This window comes from Garra rufa, chromosome 15 (genome assembly GCF_049309525.1).
Source record: "Garra rufa chromosome 15, GarRuf1.0, whole genome shotgun sequence".
NCBI classification, from domain to species: domain Eukaryota; kingdom Metazoa; phylum Chordata; class Actinopteri; order Cypriniformes; family Cyprinidae; genus Garra; species Garra rufa.
This window is the reverse complement of record NC_133375.1, coordinates 45464215-45483927: the sequence shown is the minus strand read 5'-3', so window position 1 is coordinate 45483927 and position 19713 is coordinate 45464215. Positions and strand designations below refer to the sequence as shown.

Genomic DNA, 19713 nt, shown 5'->3' with positions numbered 1-19713 from the left:
ACCGATTCGCGAACACACTAAGGTACCAAACGGAATCAAATGATTCGCGAACCGATTCGCAAACCCACTCTAAAGTCCCGAAATGAATCAAATGATTCGCGAACCGATTCGCGAACCCACTATTAGGTCCCGAAATGAATCAAATGATTCGCAAACCGATTCAGGAACACACTCTAAGGTCCCGAAATGAATCAAATGATTCGCGAACCGATTCGCGAACCCACTATTAGGTCCTGAATTGAATCAAATGATTCGCGAACCGATTCGCAAACCCACTCTAAAGTCCCGAATTGAATCAAATGACTCACGAACCGATTCGCGAACACACTACCGAACTGAATCAAATGATTCGCGAACCGATTCGCAAACCCACTCAAAAGTCCCGAAATGAATCAAATGATTCGCGAACCGATTCGCGAACCCACTCTTAGGTCCCGAAATGAATCAAACGATTCGTGAACCCCTTCTAAAGTCCCGAATCGAATCAAATGATTCACGAACCGATTCACGAACACACTCTTAGGTCCCGAACTGAATCAAATGATTCGCGAACCGATTCGCGAACACACTCTTAGGTCCCGAATTGAATCAAATGTTTCGCGAACCGATTCATGAACCCACTCTAAAGTCCCGAACTGAATCAAATGATTCTTGAACCGATTCGCGAACCCACTCTAAAGTCCCGAACTGGATCAAATGATTTGCGAACTGATTCGTGAACCCACTCTAAAGTCCCGAACTGAATCAAACGATTCGTGAACCCCTTCTAAAGTCCCGAATCGAATCAAATGATTCACAAACCGATTCGCGAACACACTCTAAGGTCCCGAACTGGATCAAATGATTCGCGAATTGATTCGCGAACTGAATCAAATGATTCTTGAACCGAACCGAATTGATTCGTGAACCCACTCTAAAGTCCCGAACTGAATCAAACGATTCGTGAACCCCTTCTAAAGTCCCGAATCGAATCAAATGATTCACAAACCGATTCGCGAACACACTCTAAGGTCCCGAACTGGATCAAATGATTCGCGAATTGATTCGCGAACTGAATCAAATGATTCTTGAACCGAACCGAATTGATTCGCGAACCCACTCTAAAGTCCCGAACTGGATCAAATGATTCGCGAACCGATTCGTGAACCCACTCTAAAGTCCCGAACTGAATCAAACGATTCGTGAACCCCTTCTAAAGTCCCGAATCGAATCAAATGATTCACAAACCGATTCGCGAACACACTCTAAGGTCCCGAACTGAATCAAATGATTCTTGAATCGATTCGCAAACCCACTCTAAAGTCCCGAACTGGATCAAATGATTCGCGAACCGATTCGTAAACCCATTCTAAAGTCCTGAACTGAATCAAACGATTCGTGAACCCCTTCTAAAGTCCCGAATCGAATCAAATGATTCACAAACCGATTTGTGAACCCACTCTAAAGTCCCGAACTGAATCAAACGATTCGTGAACCCCTTCTAAAGTCCCGAATCGAATCAAATGATTCACAAACCGATTCGCGAACACACTCTAAGGTCCCGAACTGAATCAAATGATTCGCGAACAGATTCGCGAACACACTCTAAAGTCCTGAACTGGATCAAATGATTCGCGAACTGATTCGCGAACACACTCTTAAGGTCCCGAACTGAATCAAATGATTCGCGAACAGATTCGCGAACACACTCTAAGGTCCCGAATTGAATCAAATGTTTTGCGAACCGATTCGCGAACCCACTCTAAAGTCCCGAACTGGATCAAATGATTCGCGAACCGATTCGCGAACCCACTCTAAAGTCCCGAACTGGATCAAATGATTCGCGAACCGATTCGCGAACACACTCTAAGGTCCCGAACTGAATCAAATGATTCGCGAACAGATTCGCGAACACACTCTAAGGTCCCGAATTGAATCAAATGTTTTGCGAACCGATTCGCGAACCCACTCTAAAGTCCCGAACTGGATCAAATGATTCGCGAACCGATTCGCGAACCCACTCTAAGGTCAAATGATTCGCGAACCGATTCGTGAACCTGTTCTAAAGTCCTGAACTGAATCACACGATTCACGAACCCACTCAAAGGTCCTGAACTGAATCAAAGTTCATCTTTTGAGTTGTGGTATGCCAAACTCTGTTAATGCCTCTAAAACTCTTTGTAATGCTATATTTATTTTCGAGCACATATACATATATGTTTATTATTTCATCTAGCAATGTGTATAAAAGTATGTTTTACACACATTATACACTTAAAATACAATTACATAGTATAGTAATTTATTTGAATTCAATTTAAATATCTAGGTATTACGTATTAAAAGCAGTTATATTAAGAGCAGTCCATCTCAGCTCGTCATGACTTTTATTTTGACAGTGCCGCTGCGTCATTGGAGTGCTCTCACTGTTGCGGAAGTCACTCCGCTTCGCTTGTTGACAGGTTCCGGCGCGCACTCTTCCGCTCTGCTGTGCGCGTGAGTGTCATATTGCTATTATTAGTTATTGATTATTGGAATATCAGTCTGTAACATCGACAGCTTCAGCCGCAGCTGGATCTGACCACAGCGGAGAACATGATAAAAGCCATTCTGATATTTAATAATCATGGCAAACCACGACTGTCAAAATTCTACGAGCATTACGTGAGTCAATCATTCGCTCTTCTTTATTATTATTATTATTATTAGCATTATCATCATTATTATTATTATTATTATTATTATTATTATTATTATGTATCTGTTTGATTTACACATTACTGCGTGTTAAATGATGTGTGTTACTGTGAATAACTGAACAGTTGATTTGTCAAAGAAATAAAGCATTTGTTGGGTTTTTAGTACAGATGAAATAGTAAACACATGAATTATGTCAACAGAAAAATACCCTTAAATCAGATGTCATGGAGGAATATTAGATTTATGCCATGTAAAGCACAAATATAGATATATAACACAGAGAGAGAGAGAGTGTGTGTGTTTACAGTGTGTGTGAGTTTGTACAGTGCCTTGCAAAAGTATTCATACCCCTTCATTTTTTCACGTTTTGTTTTGTTGCAGCATTATGTTAAACTGCTTTAAATAAGTTTTTCCCCACATCAATTTACACTCCATACACCATAATAATGACAAAGCAAATAAAACACTGAAATAAGTAGATTGCATAAGTATTCATCCCCTTAACTCAGTCCATAGTTGAAGCAGCTTTACAGCCTCAAGTGTTTTTGGGTCTGATGTGAGCATCTTTGCACATCTGCATTTGGCAATTATCTGCCATTCTTTGCCTCACCTTTTCTCCTCTCCATCTCTGTCAGCTTGGACATTTTCTAGAGTCCTAGTTGTTCCAGTCGTCTTCCATTATGGAGAATGCTTCTGTCAACCTTCAATGCAGCAGATTTGTTTCTGAACTCTTCTCTAGATCATCGCCTTAACGCAAGTCTGTCACTGAGCTCTACAGGCAGTTATCTTGGTTTTTGCTCTGATCTGCATTTTCAGCTGTTAGACCTTTTCTGAGAGGTGTGTGTCTTTCTAAATCAGACTCATTCACATGAATTTGCCACAGTTTAACTCCACTCCAAGTGTAGGAACATCTAGAAGCAATATGAATGCTCCTGAGATACATTTCCAGTGTCCCAGAAAAGGGTATGAATACTTATGCAAAGGAAACTTTTCAGTTTTTTATTTCTAATAAATTTGCAAAGTTGTTACAAACCTGTTTTGTGCTGTCATTATGGAGTATGAGATGTAGATTGATGTGGAGAAAAAAGTAATTTAAAGCAGTTTAACATAATGCTGCAACAAAACAAAATGTGAAGGGGTATGAATAATTTCGCAAGGCACTGTATGTGTGTGTGTGGGTTTGTATAGTGTGTCAGTAAATGTGTGTAAGAGTGTGTGTGTGTGCGCAGTGACTGCAGCCTGTGAAATATTGAAGAGCTGCTCTTTGTCTCCAGACATGTGATCAGGGTCAGAGGTCAGTCTCAAGTTACAGATCATTTTCATGTGTTCTTGTGACCGGCTCGAGTTTGTTTCACTGTCAGCTGCCTCATCAACACTGAACACACTGATACGCACATCACGCATTAAAACATGGTTAACATCATCTGATGAGAACGACACATGAACACTGTAGTGCTAAAAGAGAGTCTGTGCGAGCGCTGAAGGACTGACGGTGTGTTAGTGAAGGATTTTCACATGTTCATGTCAGCTGACTTCCTCATGCAGAACAGAATGTTTCAAAACTGCATCACAGTGATGAACAGGACAATAACTGTGTTGCATGTTCACAGAAGACAGAAGATCAGCACTAATGTCCTCCTAAACACTTCACTGCATCTGAATGAGTTTTACTCCTGACTCTGAATCCTCCTCATCTCCTCAAACACTGCTGCTTCTGCTGCTTCTGCTTCTGCTGCCAGCGTGGCGCTCAGTGTTCAGGATTGTGGAGAAACAGCGACACCTGCTGCTCACTCTGAACACCTGCTGATGTCAGTCTGCTTCATAATGCTGTCTGTGGACACTGAGTTCACCAATTCATGAAGGAATTTTCTTTTCCAGTCCCCCTGAGAGAATATGCCATAGTTTCTGGTGCAATTCCGGCCCTAAAGGTCCCTTAGTCTCTCCAACTTTTGACAACAATAACTTATTTGTTGATCAAAGACTTTTCAATACCATGCCAAACAAAGACATTGGTGTAATTATTAATAGCTCTCAGATTTCTTTACCTCAGATTTCTTTACCACAAAACCAGTCATAAGTGTAAATTTGTCGAAATTGAGATTCTTACGTCATCTGGAAGCTGAGTAAATAAGCTTTCCATTGATACATTGTTTGTTAAAATAGGACAATGTTTGTCTGAGATACAACTATTTGAAAATCTGCAATCTGAGGGTGCTAAAAAATCTAAATATTGAGAAAATCACCTTTAAAGTTGTCCAAATGAAGTTCTTAGCAATGCATATTACTAATCAGAAATCAAGTTTTGATATATTTATGGTAGAAAATTTACAAAATGTCTTCATGGAACATGATCTTAATATCCTAATGATTTTTGTCATAAAAGAAAAATCGATAATTTTGACCCATACAAATGTATTATTGGCTATTGCTACAAATATACCTGAGCTACTGAAGACTGGTTTTGTGCTCCAGGGTCATATTTGTTGATAAAGAATGGGAAGAGTTTTGGCTTCGTCGACAAAAATTCCTTTGATCTAATAAAGTGGTAACACTTTACAATAAGGTTCATTAGTTAACATGAATTAATAATGAACTGCACTTATACAGAATTTATTAATCTTTGTTAGGGTTAATTTGAACATTTACTGATACATTAAAATCTTGTTGCCATTAGTTAATGCAGTGTGAACTAACATGAACTGTACTTTCGTTCACTCACGTTAATAAAGATTAGTAAATACAGTAACAAATGTATTGCTCATGATTAGTTCATGTTAGTTAGTACAGTAACTAATGTTTAACCAATGAAGCTTATTGTAAAGTGTTACCAATAAAGTTGTTGAAGTCTCTATTAAAATGATCCATAATCGTTATCCGATAAATTGCAAACTTGCTAAATTTAATAATGGTATTTCTTCCAGTTGCTCTTTTTGTCATCCGTCTGAAGAAACAATCAATCATTTATTTTGGGAATGTGTATACTGTAAAGTGTTTTGGGTCGATTTTTCTAATTTTGTTAGATCCAAATAATGTATTTTTTGGTTTCTTTTTAAATTTCGACCCTTTCTCGTTGTAAATTTATTATTAACTATTGTTACTCATTCATAAATGTAAATGGTCAAAGAAAACGCCGTACTTTTTTATTTTCCGGAAAGATTTTCATATGTATGTGACCTCTTTAAGGAACTCTAATAATTCCGTTGCATGTGAGACTCTTTCATGGTGTAAATCCTATAAGCTGATATAATATGGATCAATGTATGTAACCCTCATTGTCTTTTTGTTAGTATTTTATTTGTTGTAATTGTTGATTATTGCATAATAAATAAGGACACTGGGTTGACTTGAATGTGTTTTCTTTCTTTCAGACTGAAGACACCGAACAGCAGATCATCAGAGAAACCTTTCATCTGGTTTCCAAGCGAGACGAGAACATTTGCAACTTCCTGGAGGGCGGATTGTAAGAGATATAGTCATGATGTGTTTCCTCAGCGGTGTCACGTGATCAATATCGCGGCTCACGGCGGCGTCTCCTGTGTGTTTTCAGGTTAATCGGCGGCTCGGACAACAAGCTGATCTACAGACACTACGCCACGCTCTACTTCGTCTTCTGCGTGGATTCGTCGGAGAGCGAGCTGGGCATTCTGGATCTGATCCAGGTCACATTTAATTATACAGCGCTTTATGCAGAACAGATTGAGTCGAAGCTGCTTCACAGTAATACAATAACAGAAGCAATCATGCAAACTTCATTAAATATCAGACTAATCCAAATCCTGCTGTGGCAGTTTATTAAAGGATTACTCTGCTTCCAAAATTAACATTTCCTGATCATTTATGCACACCCAAGATGTTCATGTCTTTCTTTTTTCAGTTGCAAAGAAATTTGTGTTTTTTTGAGGAAAACATTTCAGGATTGTTCTCCATATAGTGGACTTCAATGGTGCTTAACAGATTGAAGGTTAAAAATGCAGTTTCAAAGAGCTCTAAACCATCCCAGCCGAGGAAGAAGGGTCTTATCTAGTGAAACGATTGTGATTTTCTAAAAAAAATGTACTATTTATACACTTTTTAACCTCAAATGCTCTGCAATGTGTACTCTGTGTATTCCAGTTTAAGACAGTTAGGGTATGTCTAAAAACTCCCATCTCATTTTCTCCTCCAACTTCAAAATCGTCCTCCATCGCTGCAGAAGAACCGACCCAGTGTTTACAAAGTGAACAAAAAAAGGATAAAACAGTGATGTAAGATGATTTTAAAGTTGGAGGAGAAAATGAGATGCGAGATTTTATAGTTTAGAGCCCTTTGAAGCTGCATTTAAACTGTATTTTGTAAGTTCAAACTCCAAAAGTCCACTATATGGAGAACACTCCTGAAATGTTTTCCTCAATAAAGCACAATTTCTTTACGACTGAAGAAAGAACGACATGAACATCTCGGATGACAAGGTGGTGAGTAAATTATCTGTACATTTTTGTTCTGGAAGTGAACTACTCGTTTAAATGAAACTAATCCAAATCCTTCTGTGTCATTATTCGGTTCAGTTCAGTTTATTAAGTGTGTAAAATTAAAAAATTATGAACCAATTCAATTTCAGCAGTAAAGCAGTTCAGTCTTTGAAACTCCATCAGGCGACAGAAAAACCCTTTAAAAAAAGTCTTGATTCATCCTTACACTAATTAAGGCCTAAAAAGATCTTTAATAAGAGCAGAAAGACTTAAAATCGTGAAGTGATGGCATTAAATGCAGCATGCATGACAAAAAAAACAATATCTTGTTGTTTTCAAATAAAAGTAAAAATCAAATGATTCGCAAACAGATTCTAAAGTCCCAAATCAAATCAAATATTCGCGAAGCCGCTCTAAAAATTCCTCTAACCAAAGTACATTTAGTGTGAACTCAATTCTGGTCAGCTTTCTGAGAAACCGAACAAAATTGAGTTTGAACAAGTACAAATATTTGACAATGGAATTGGGTTGATTTGAGCCCATCAGCAAATATTTGTTTTTGTTTTAAGCTTAATCACACTTTGCTTATAATTTCTCAGAAAACAAGACTTCGTATTTGGTCATTTTGCATCTCCAGTAAATGTGTCTGGATCTATGGATCTTCAGACATTTGCACACAAAGAAAACTAAAGAAAGAGCATTTAAAAAAAAGTTATTTCCATATTCTAGTGTTTGAGAGCAGAGATGTTCAAGCATTATAGTTTTTTTTGTAAAATGAATTCATGTAGATCTGTACTCTAGTAAAAAATAATAGATTTAAAATGCATTTAGTTTAGACTAAGTATAGTTCAAGTCTGTTAACATAATTACTGACATATTGCTCAATACTTTGTAAATTACTGATATAAACACAATGCACATTTCTTAATATTAAGACTAAAACATGTTTTAATGTCACTATTGATGAGGACTGTATGATCTTTAAATGATCAGTCTTTAAAATGCAGGTATAATTAAAATAGTTACACTGTAGCACAATCAAATACACATAAGTATGTTTGTAGTTAGACTTCCGCACAATTAAAGTGCGTTAAGTACAAAGTTAGACTTTAAATATACCAGTTTAGTATACTAAAAGTATTATTAACTATTAACTACATAAGATGTAAATGTATTTGTGGTATACTTAGCATGAAATAAATGTGTTTTAAGTACATTTTAGCGTATTTATTTTTCACTAGGGTATTTTCAAACTTTAAAGCATTGCTAATACTGGACTAGAGAAAACATTGTCGTATTGTTTTCTTTTCATAGTCTCTGCTCTCTCCGTGTCTGCAGGTGTTTGTGGAGACGCTGGACAAGTGCTTTGAGAACGTTTGTGAACTGGACCTGATCTTCCACATGGATAAGGTGATGCACGCTTCTCAAACGAGCGCCGCTGTGAGCCGCGGGACGCTGAGCCCTGTGTGTTCTGTTCTGCAGGTTCACAACATCCTGGCGGAGATGGTGATGGGCGGCATGGTGCTGGAGACCAACATGAGCGAGATCATCACGCAGGTGGAGGCGCAGAACAAGATGGAGAAGTCTGAGGTGAGAGCGGCGCTCGTCTCCGCCGGCAGCATGCGTGTGCGTGTGGAACGCATGTCCCAGAATGCCGTTCTGTGATGCCTTGGTTCTGAATGTCTGCTGCTGCTGCTCTTCTGTGATCAATCTGAAGATCAGATCAGTGTGGGATTCCTCGCTTCTGTCAGGAAACAAAGCCAAATGCGCTGCATCCTGAGCGTTTGAACACGGCTCCGTTTGATCATTTCCATCTCACACTCGCAAAACCACACGAAACATCATCAGACGCTGAGAGGAGCGTGTGGTTCTACAGCACTGTATACAATGCAGATTGTTTCAAAGCAGCTTCACAGAAAAAAAAAACAGGAAAAGAACAGAATCACTGATGCAGACTTCATCAAATATGTGACCCTGGATCACAAAACCAGTCTCGAGTAGCACAGGTATATTTGAAGCATTGTATGGGTCAACATTTTTAACAATCAATTTTTCTTTTATGCCAAGAATCATTAGAAGATATTAAGTAAATTTCCTACTGTAAATATATCAAAATGTAATGTTTGATTAGTAATATGCATTGCTAAGAACTTAATTTGGACAACTTTAAAGGTGATTTTCTCCATATTTAGATTTTCTTGCACCCTCAGATTCTAGATTTTCAAATAGTTGTATCTCAGCCAAATATTTTCCTATCCTAACAAACCAGACATCAATGCAAAGCTTATTTATTTAGCTTTCAGATACAAAAAATCTGAAAAAATTGACCCTTATGACTGGTTTTGTGGTCCAGGGTCAAATATGAGACTTAAAAATAGAGTCATAATTCAGATTTAATTCAGAGTCAGTATTGCCAAATATATGTCAAGTATAAACATATTCAATTCAGCTGTAAATAGAAGACAGTATCATTCAGATCAGTTCAGTTCTAGCTTTGTTCTCATCTGATAGTGTCAGTGCAGTTAAATCAATCATTATACAGAATTATAAGTAAAACTAATCTAAGGTAGGGTTGCAAAGGGGTGGAAAAAATCCCAGGAAGATTTAAAAAAAATCCAGGAAAGTTTTTAAAATGTCTGGAATGTGTCTGAAATTTACTGGAAATTTTTCCACATTTTTGCAACCCTAAGAAGGTGATGTTATTTTCTGTCAGTATGAGTGCTCTAATGATGCGAAATCTTTAATGCTGCATTTATTCTGATGTTAAATAGCATTTCAGCTCAAACTAAAAGATAGCATATATAGATATAAACACACACACACACACACACACACACACACACACACACACACACACACACACACACACACACACACATGCACTGTTCCACAGTTTTTTTTTGCATTATATATTTTAGAGTTGCATTCCAACACATTTCAGGCAAACTATCTCTGTGTCCTCTACAGGAAAGGCAAAAATAAAGAAATAAAGGCCATATAGATCTTTAAAAAAATAATAAAATCATTTTGCATTATGACATGCGTTGCATTATAACCCTACACTCTCACGACTATAATGCAATGATGAAAATGATCATGACAGTTATTTTTTTTTAAATTAAAATTTGCATTTAAGTGTGAAATTCAGTACAACAGATACTGCCATGATGGACATCCTGCTTAAACATTTTAAACATTCAGGTTTCAGCATTATGAGGATGTTTAAGTTTAAGTGCAGAAAGTTTAAGTCCCAATGCAAAAAGCCGTAACGCTGAAGTGTTTGGTGTTCAGATCCGAGGCGCTTCTCGTGAGTCGATCTGACTGAATGTGAGTGTCTGATTCATCACAGACCCGCCGTAGACCAGCGCTGAACCACTCTAGTGATGCACCAAAGATAGAATACGTGTTATTTGTGACCCTGGACCACAAAACCAGTCATGAGTGTCAATTTTTGTTTATGCATCACCCGAAAATAAGCTTTGCATTGATGCATGGTTTGTTAGGATAGGACAATATTTGGCTGAGATACAACTATTTGAAAATCTGGAATCTGAGGGTGCAAAAAAAATTTTATATTAAGGAAATCGACATTAAAGGTGTCCAAATTAAGTTCTTAGCTATGCATATTACTAAGTTTTGATATATTTATGATAGGACATTTACAAAGTGTCTTCATGGAACATGATCTTAATTTCCTAATGATTTTTGGCATAAAAGAAAATTTTTTAATTTTGACCCATACAATGTAATGTTGACTATTGCTACAAATATACCTGTGCTACTTAAGACTGGTTTTGTGCTCCAGGATTACATATAATAATTAATAAATTATATACATTCGCTTCATAATCAACACTCAAACAAAACCGAGTTGTACAAACGTTTAGATTGCACATTTTATGTCAAGGTTTTAATTAGGGATGCACCGAAATAAAAATTCTTGGCCGAAGCTGAAGCCAAAGTCGAACAGAATTACACACTGGGCCGAAGGCCGATTACCGAACACGGTTTTTTGTGTTTTTTCCCCCATGTATTTTGCCAATTTTTTCACCATTGCATAAAATAAATAGTCAATATTTGCTTTTTACATTTGTGTCTTGCTTTTCAAAGAATAAAATCAATTGCAAAACAACAATTAAAAAATATTTATTTAACACTGAACATTTGTAACATTCTAGTAGACATTATAGTCTACCAACAAACCACAATTTAACTTCAAATGAATAAGTTAGTAAAATAATATTCTTTGGCCATTTTTAAGAGCCTCTTCTTGAATCAGGAATGTGTTTTTAATGCACAAATAAATGCAGCCTTGTTGTGCAAAGGAGAATGTTAGAATAAATGTATTAATAGAGCTGCTGGAATGATTGTTAGCATTATTTTGTCTTACTGTTTACAGAACATCAGTAAAATGCCAATACTAACATTTCTGAATGTTGTCTTTTATTTAGTGGTAAACCCACAAGAAGAGCTCAGTCCTAGTGTTTGCTGGCAGCAGCAGATTTGTGAATGATTGTCATCTTTGGTCTTTGAACCCTGGCTAAGGAGCTGCTGTCAGAATAAACACAATTGGTGTCTGGTGTATTAGACAACAGAACGTTCTGGAGTTGATTGACTAATGGATGATTTCAGTCATCATACAGTAACCTTTCTCTCCTCATGAAGACATGCGATGCGCTTCTAAACAGTCTCTCGCTGTCGCTGCTTGCAATGATTTTGCCTCTTTCTCAGACAGTTTTAATACTTCCACGCTGACCACATGTTTGCTGCATTAGTGCACGCCTCTATTTAATGTTTTCGGCCGAATAATTTCAGTTGCCGAACATTCGGTGCATCCCTAGTTTTAATAACAGAAGAATGTTTCTACTCTAGTTTGTAGAAATATAGACATTTAAACAGTTGCAGATTTATTCAAATATACATTAAATATATAGTGAATTTGTAATATAGCGCATACAGTCAAGCCCAAAATTATTCATACCCCTGGCACATTCATTTTTTTTTTTTTTGACTGAAAATGACACAGACTTCTCCCAAAAGATAATTAGACCATGTACAAGAGGCATCATAGTGAAAAAAATATTTCTGAGATTATATTTACATTTGAACAAAAAGTGGCATGTCCAAAATTATTCATACCCTTCAATAATCAATAGAAAAGCCTTGGCTATTACAGCAATCAAACGCTTCCTACAACTGCTGAGCATCTTTCTGCATGTCTCCACTGGTATTTTCACCCATTCATCTTTAGCCATGAGCTCCAACTCTTTCAGGTTGGAGGGTTTCCTTGTCATCACCCTGATCTTTAGCTCCTCCACAGATTCTCAATTGGATTTAAGTCAAGACTCTGGCTGGGACACTGCTTTTGTCTGCTAACCATTTCTTCACCACTTTTGCTGTGTGTGTTGGGTCTTTGTTGTGCTGAAATGTCCACTGGTGCCCAAGGCCAGGTTTCTCTGCAGACTGCCTGATGTTGTTGTTGAGAATTTTGCTGTATTGCTCCTTTTTCATGGTGCCGTTTACTGTGATTAGGTTCCCTGCTCCACCGGCTGAAAAACACCCCCAAAACATTAGGTTTCCACCACTATGTTTGACAGTGGAGATGGTGTTCTTAGGGTTGAAGGCTTCTCCTTTTTTACGCCAAAAACAATTCAATTTTTGTTTGATCTGACCATACAACAGAAGACCAGAATTCTTCTTTGTCCAGATGAGCATTTGCAAAGGCCAAACAGGCTTTTGTGTGCCTTATCTAGAGAAATGGTGGAACCCAGCGGTGTGCAGTGTCTGTTGGACTGTCTGCCTTGAGATGTTCCACCAGCAGAGCCCAGATTCATCAGGATGGCCTTGGAGGTGATCCTTTTTTACCTCTCCCACTATCCTCCTGGCAGCACAGGTGTCACTTCTGGCTTTCCAACCACGTCCTCTCAGATTTTTCACAGTGCGGAATGTCTTGTGTTTTTTAATAATACTTTGTTCTGTAGCCACTGGAACCTCAAAATATTTAGATCTGGTCTTATAGCCCTTTCCTGACTTGTGGTCCTCAGTGAGCTCCTTTGTCTTAGCCATGACTGTCCACAAACCAACAGCAGAGAGCTTCTGTGTTTCACCTGTTGAGTTGATCAAAACAGCTGTTCCCAATCAATCAGGGTCATTAGGATGCTTTAGAACAGCGTGGACTATTTGGAATGGTATAGAACTTTGGATTTTCCCATCGACTGTGACAGTTTGCAAAGGGTATGAATCATTTTGCACATGCCACCTTTTGTTCAAATGTAAATAAAAGCAGAGAAATATATATAATAAATGGTGGATTAGACACAATATATATATAATTTTTATTTTTTTTCACAATGATGCCTCTTGTACATCATCATCTTATCTTTTAGGAGAAGCCTGTGTCATTTCCAGTCAAAAAAAAACTTGCTGGTTGAATAAAAGTAACTTTAAGTCAGAATTTGCCTCGGCTTGACTGTATATTGATGAAAATGCTCCTCTCTGGAGTGATTTGTCCAGCTGAGTTTCGGTGCATCTCTGATCAGCCTGAGTTTGACTGGAGCTCAATGGGGTTGAAATGAAAGCGTGCGTCGGCGGCGGGTCGTGACGGACGTTCTGTATGAAGTGTGTTGATCTTGAGCTGCTGTAACTGTCTCTCTTCACTCTTTCCTGACTGTCTCCAGCTCTTTGCGTTTCTCTCTTTCTGCAGACCTTTATCTTTCAGTGTCCCAGACAGGACAGGTAGACACAGGTACTGCTGAATCCCACACGCAACGACTGACACACGCGCCTCCTGAGGACAGACGCTCACACGGACGCCATCTCACGATCCATCAGAGCTGCTTATTCAGTGCTGAATTGTCATAAAAGTGACATTTCATGAGTAAAACATGTCAAAACATCCGTGAAGATGATTGGCATTAACGTTGGTCCGTTGTGGGAGAGTCAGTCCTCAGGATCACAGGTTAGATTAGAGCAGATGTGTGTGAACCGTCTAGAGTAGCGCACACACACACATGTGGATGGTAAGTACAGTATTCTCATCTGTCCTGTTGTTTTGGCTGTTCAGTGTCTGTCTGAGCACTGTCCCATGATGCATTGCTCCAGCTGAACAGATGGCGAGTAAAGACTGACTTTCACATCTTCAGACATCTCAAACCGTCTGGACGCTTCAGAAGCGTCTTCATATCAGAATCTGAGAGCGTTTGTCCACACGCAGTCAGTCTTTACTCGGCTGTGTCCTTGTTCTGATTAGTTAACCAGTCTTACTTCGTGTCCTCATATAATTTGATTAAAACCAACCCTGCTCTAAGTACATGTTCATGATGTCTTAAGGATGTTTGTGAAAGCGCTGCAGAACAGAATGAAGAGCGCTGTTCTCTGTAACACCAGCTCCGTCTGTTCTGCTGAAAACAGCCTGAATCATCATTAATCAGAGTTTAATTGGATCTGGATTAAGCACATAATCCTGCCATTCAGTGACGCCAACACAGACATACTTTACTATCAATCAGAGACTGTTAGAGGTTTTATTAATATATTCATTTTAGTTGTCCTGTAGTTTTCTCGTTTTTAAGAGTTTGCATATATATGGGACAATGACGCCTAAATTCTTTGTCCGATTGCTTATTTCAGTTGAAATAGGTTTAAATGCATAAAAAAAGATGCCAAATATTTGAAATACCTCTCTTATGTATATGTACTCACTTTAACTTTTCAAAAAATCATGATATTTGTAATTTTTCTCTTCTTCAAAGTGTTGTTTTGAAAACATCTTTGAAATTACCCTAAATTTATTTAGACTCATTTTGCACTATTTGGCATGATTTCCAAAGTGTTCCGTAAATCTGTATAAAATTGCAAAGCATTTTTATTTACATTTCCATCATAATATTCAAACAAACTTTGTCCAATGATTTCCATTTTGTGAAATGTCATGTGGTGCGACCATTAAGAAACTACCATTTTAGGACTTTTATGTTGAAATCCGTTCAAATGGCCAGTTCTATGCTTGTAAATGTTGACTGAATTTGAAATATCGTGTGGTGCGACCACTGCAGAGTGTTTTCCATTGTAATATATGTCCCAGATTGGCAGTTTTTGTGCTTTTGCATTCAATTGGTTTATATACATAAAATACTTTATTTTAGAATGCATTTGTATGCAATTTAGGTCATTTTGGGTCACAAAAATCATTATTTATTTATTAATAACAATTTGAATCTGTTTTACCAAATTCTAATGCGAGGCAAAGTGAAATAAACACTCACCATAGGCAAAATGTTAAATCTGAGTGTGCAGTTGAGCACAATCTCCAGATGTCATTTTCTACTGTAAGAAAGATGGCATATTGGACAAAATGGCATATTCTAGATATGATCTTAATCAAACTCTTGACGAAGGGTCAGTTGAGCAGTCAAGATTGGGCTAAGTTCAGAAATAACTGGGGCTAAAGAAATGCCTGCAGTTGGCATGTGATTTTTCCTGATATAAGGTCTTTGTGTCATTTGGAGCGACCACTCATTATGTGCTGCGACCAATAATAGTAATAACTATTCAATTCAAAATTAAATCTTATTTCTGTGACTGAAATATGGATGAGTGCTACAGTATGCTTAAGTAAAATACATTTTTATCCGTTTTATGTAGTTTACAGGAAAACTAAGTCTGCTAACTATACCTTTAAGAAGGCTCCTATGAAATCATTATTTACAAAACTCAAAAGTAATGCAAATACTTTGTTTCTAAACACTTTAATTACTGAGAACATCTGAAAAAATTAAGTATGTTAAGGAAATTAATTAATTAATTGTAACATATATCATGGTTGCACCACATGACATTTTTAAAGGCTACAGCCAATTCATCTGGATGAAAAAAACACTAAAATCACTTCATTTAAAATTGTTTAAACAATTACAATAGCTATTATTATTATTATTTTATGCATTTTAAAATTGACCTGTCAAAAATCCTTATACATCAATGACCCATATGTATATATACACAACCGTTCAAAATATCTTGTAATAGTCTTTAAAGAAGTCTCTTCTGCTCATCAAGGCTGCATTTATTTGATTAAAAATACAGAAAAAAACAGTAATATTGCGAAATGTTTTTACAATATAAAATAATGTTTTTTATTTGAACATACTTTAAAATAGAATTTATTCCTGTGATGAAAGGCTGAATTTTTATCAGCTGTTACTCCAGTCTTCGGTGTCACATGATCCTTCAGAAATCATTCTAATATGCTGATTTATTATTAGAATGATCAACGTTGGATAATATCAACAGTTGTGCTGCCAAATATTTTTTGGAACCTGTGATTTCTTTTCAGGATTCTTTCATGAAGAACAAGTTTAAAAAGTACAGTATTTTATAACAATGTAAATTATTTATTATTAACTTTTAATAAACTTTTAATTATTAACTTAATACAACTTAATACAAAAAGAAACAAAAAAAAATGTACTGACCCCAAGCTTTTGAACGCTAGTGTATATTATATGGGTCGAAGATGAAAAGAGGTTTTCAGAACATTAAAAGTATAAATATATTCACAGTTCAGTCCTAAAAAAATAATGAACTGTAATTTCAAATATATACCAATCAGTCCTCAAGGAGTTTTTAATCAGTTATAATAGAATTTATTTCGATCACTTATTATTTTAGAGATTTTTATTTAAGATATTTTACTAAGTGTAAGTCAGAATATGTTTAAGTAGTTTCATTTTTTCATAAATATATCTGTGACACCGAACGATGATGGAACAGTATTTTATCCTTATTTTGACATTTTATTTTCACAAAAGTTAGAATGTAGAACACATTAAAGTAGACACTTGACTTGTATTCAATATGCTTTCAACGTATAAAAAAAAAAAACACTTTTGTAAATTAAATTTGATGTGGACACCACCTCGTCTTTGACCCTTATGTATGTCTTTATTAATTTCAGTAAACACATGAAGTTAAAGTATAATGAAATGAGAAATTGGTCAACTGAAATAATATTTATTATTTTTGAAAGAGTTCTGGTTCTCATGAACTGTAATAAGCATCAGCTGAGTCTCTGTGTCTGTGATTCCTCCTCATTTGATCTGAGTTTCTGCAGAGCTGGATCCATCTCTGTGGTGTCTTCCGTCCTTCTCTTGGCTTTCGTAGTTCCCCTCAGTCTCCCGTCCCGTCTCGATGGTGCAGTAATGCATGAGCAGAGCTTTGAGATCAGAGTGTTTGTTTGCATCCCCGTACGGCGTGACTGCTGGTCTGTGCTGGTTTGTGCCGGTCTCGTGTGTTCTCTGTGTAACTGAGTGTTTGTGTGCGTCCAGGCGGGGATCGCGGGGGCTCCGGCGCGCGCCGTGTCGGCCGTCAAGAACATGAACCTCCCGGAGATGCCCAAGAACATCAACATCGGGGACATCAGCATCAAAGTGCCAAACCTGCCGTCTTTTAAATAGTGAGCGCTGCACTCCAGCGAAACTGTGTTTACCACAATCAAGCAGATCTTGTGTTGCATCACAGATGAAGGCACTGTGTGATGCTGTCAATGAAGTATTTATTTCATTCTTCTGTGTGTGTGTGTGTGTGTGTGTGTGTGTGTGTGTGTGTGTGTGTGTGTGTGTAAGTGTGTGTAAGTGTGTGTGTGTGTGTGTGTGTGTGTAAGTGTGTGTAAGTGTGTGTGTGTGTGTGTGTGTGTGTGTGTGTGTGTGTGTGTGTGTGTGTGTGTGTGTGTGTGTGTGTGTGTGTGTGTGTGTGAGTGAGTGAGTGAGTGAGTGTGTGTGTGTGTGTGTGTGTGTGTGTGTGTGTGTGTGTGTGTGTGTGTGTGTGTGTAAGTGTGTGTGTGTGTGTGTGTAAGTGTGTGTAAGTGTGTGTAAGTGTGCGTGCGTGCGTGCGTGTGTGTGTGTAAGTGTGTGTAAGTGTGTGTAAGTGTGTGTGTGTGTGTGTGTGTGTGTGTGTGTGTGTGTGTGTGTGTGTAAGTGTGTGTGTAAGTGTGTGTGTGTGTGTGTGTGTGTGTGTGTGTGTGTGTGTGTGTGTGTGTGTGTGTGTGTAAGTGTGTGTGTGTGTGTGTGTGTGTAAGTGTGTGTGTGTGTGTGTGTGTGTGTGTGTGTGTGTGTGTGTGTGTGTGTGTGTGTGTGTGTGTAAGTGTGTAAGTGTGTGTGTAGCGCTCTCAACATAACGCCTAACAAACATTCCAGTATGGAAATATCTCAATGACGCTGTATATGCCTAAATTATATGACTGTATGTATGTATCCAGAGTATATTTATGTATGATTTGGCTTCTCTTTTCTGATGCTGGTAGTTTTGCTTTGGTTTTTAAGTGCTGCTTCTATTTCCTTTTGCAACAAAATAAAGTATCAGATTATTTTTTCTTCTCTAACTCTTGTTTTCTGGGCTCTTGTGTTTGATGGAAAGTGACCAAGTTTACAAATTTAATAATGACAAACACCATCACTGCATGCACCTGTCAAATTTTAGATTTTGGTATTTTTAGTTTTTTCAGACTAGTGGAAAGAAAACACCCAAAAGACACTTTATCTGTTTGTGTCGATACATTTCAATTACAATCCATATTTTTAAAGGCCAAGAGTTGTTTCTCCTACACTGAGCCATAAATCTCCACTTCAGCAGCACTTACACACACCACACTTTACATTTGTGTTCCTGTCTATATCCTGAAGGATTTTACTGAGGGATTTGTTCATGGGTCAAAGACAAAAAGGGTTTAAGCATAAAAACAATAAATGTAATACTGCTTTAAATTGTTGTTTTTCTCTGTTTAATTTAATTGCATTTTTTGTTTTTTGTTTTGAGCAAAAATAAATATACATTTTTCCCTAATTTACAGAAGACACCCACTAAAATGTCATTCAGTGTCAATCTTGTCAGGCACATTTACAACAAAAATCAATTTATGACATATTAAAAGAACTAAAAAATACTAATTAGTTGTAATTCTACATTTTTAAAACTTGCCACTATCCTAGGTTTTGCCCATTTTTCAGTACATTTTTTTTAACTCATTTAAAAAAAAAAAAAAAGTATGCTCCCTTATTCTTTTATATAATTTAATTCTTTACCAGTCAGATTTTTTTTACATAAATATTGTGTTACACTGAATGACAATGTAACATTATTTCAATTCCAACCTAATTTTGACATTGTATTCTCCAAAAAACTCATTTGAAACCTTAGAAGCAGACCCTTTACTTACTTTTAATGTGCTTTCTATGGACAGACAATCTTTCAGCTTTCTTTTGACGTGAACATCTTAACTTTTTTTTTATTCCTATTCATCTGCAGTGTCTCTCCTTAAAGGTTGTATCAGCGATTTCTAGCCTAAAACATAAAGTGTCAAATTCAGCTGACCTTTATTCACGATCCGCTCGCTGCCTGCCCCATAAATTGTCTGTGAAAAAACCGCGTCTCTCTGGTCAGCCTAGGGTCCGAGATATGCCAAAAAAACAATCGGCGCTATCAACAATAACCACAGATAAACAAACAGTGTTCCAACCAATCAGCGTCAGGGGTTCGTGTTGTGGACTTTCCTACTGGTGCAGGGATGTGAGGGAGGCGGAGCGAAAGTCCA

The 19713-nt window shown here is 37.3% G+C and overlaps 1 protein-coding gene across 2 annotated transcripts; it reads left to right on the top strand.

The window, feature by feature from the left end:
* The first annotated feature begins 2437 nt into the window (after positions 1 to 2437).
* On the top strand, positions 2438 to 18504 carry ap3s1 (adaptor related protein complex 3 subunit sigma 1). 2 transcript variants are annotated; one of them, XM_073818708.1, is made up of 7 exons: positions 2438 to 2643; positions 6048 to 6139; positions 6227 to 6338; positions 8466 to 8537; positions 8610 to 8717; positions 13831 to 13872; positions 17453 to 17590. In XM_073818708.1, exons 1-6 carry the CDS (start codon positions 2575 to 2577, stop codon positions 13864 to 13866), a joined length of 489 nt encoding a protein of 162 aa, XP_073674809.1. In that variant the 5' UTR covers positions 2438 to 2574; the 3' UTR covers positions 13867 to 13872; positions 17453 to 17590. The 2 variants fall into 2 exon arrangements, with proteins under 2 accessions (XP_073674809.1, XP_073674808.1); XM_073818707.1 differs by lacking the exon at positions 13831 to 13872 and having other exon boundaries at positions 17453 to 18504.
* Positions 18505 to 19713: the final 1209 nt, after the last annotated feature.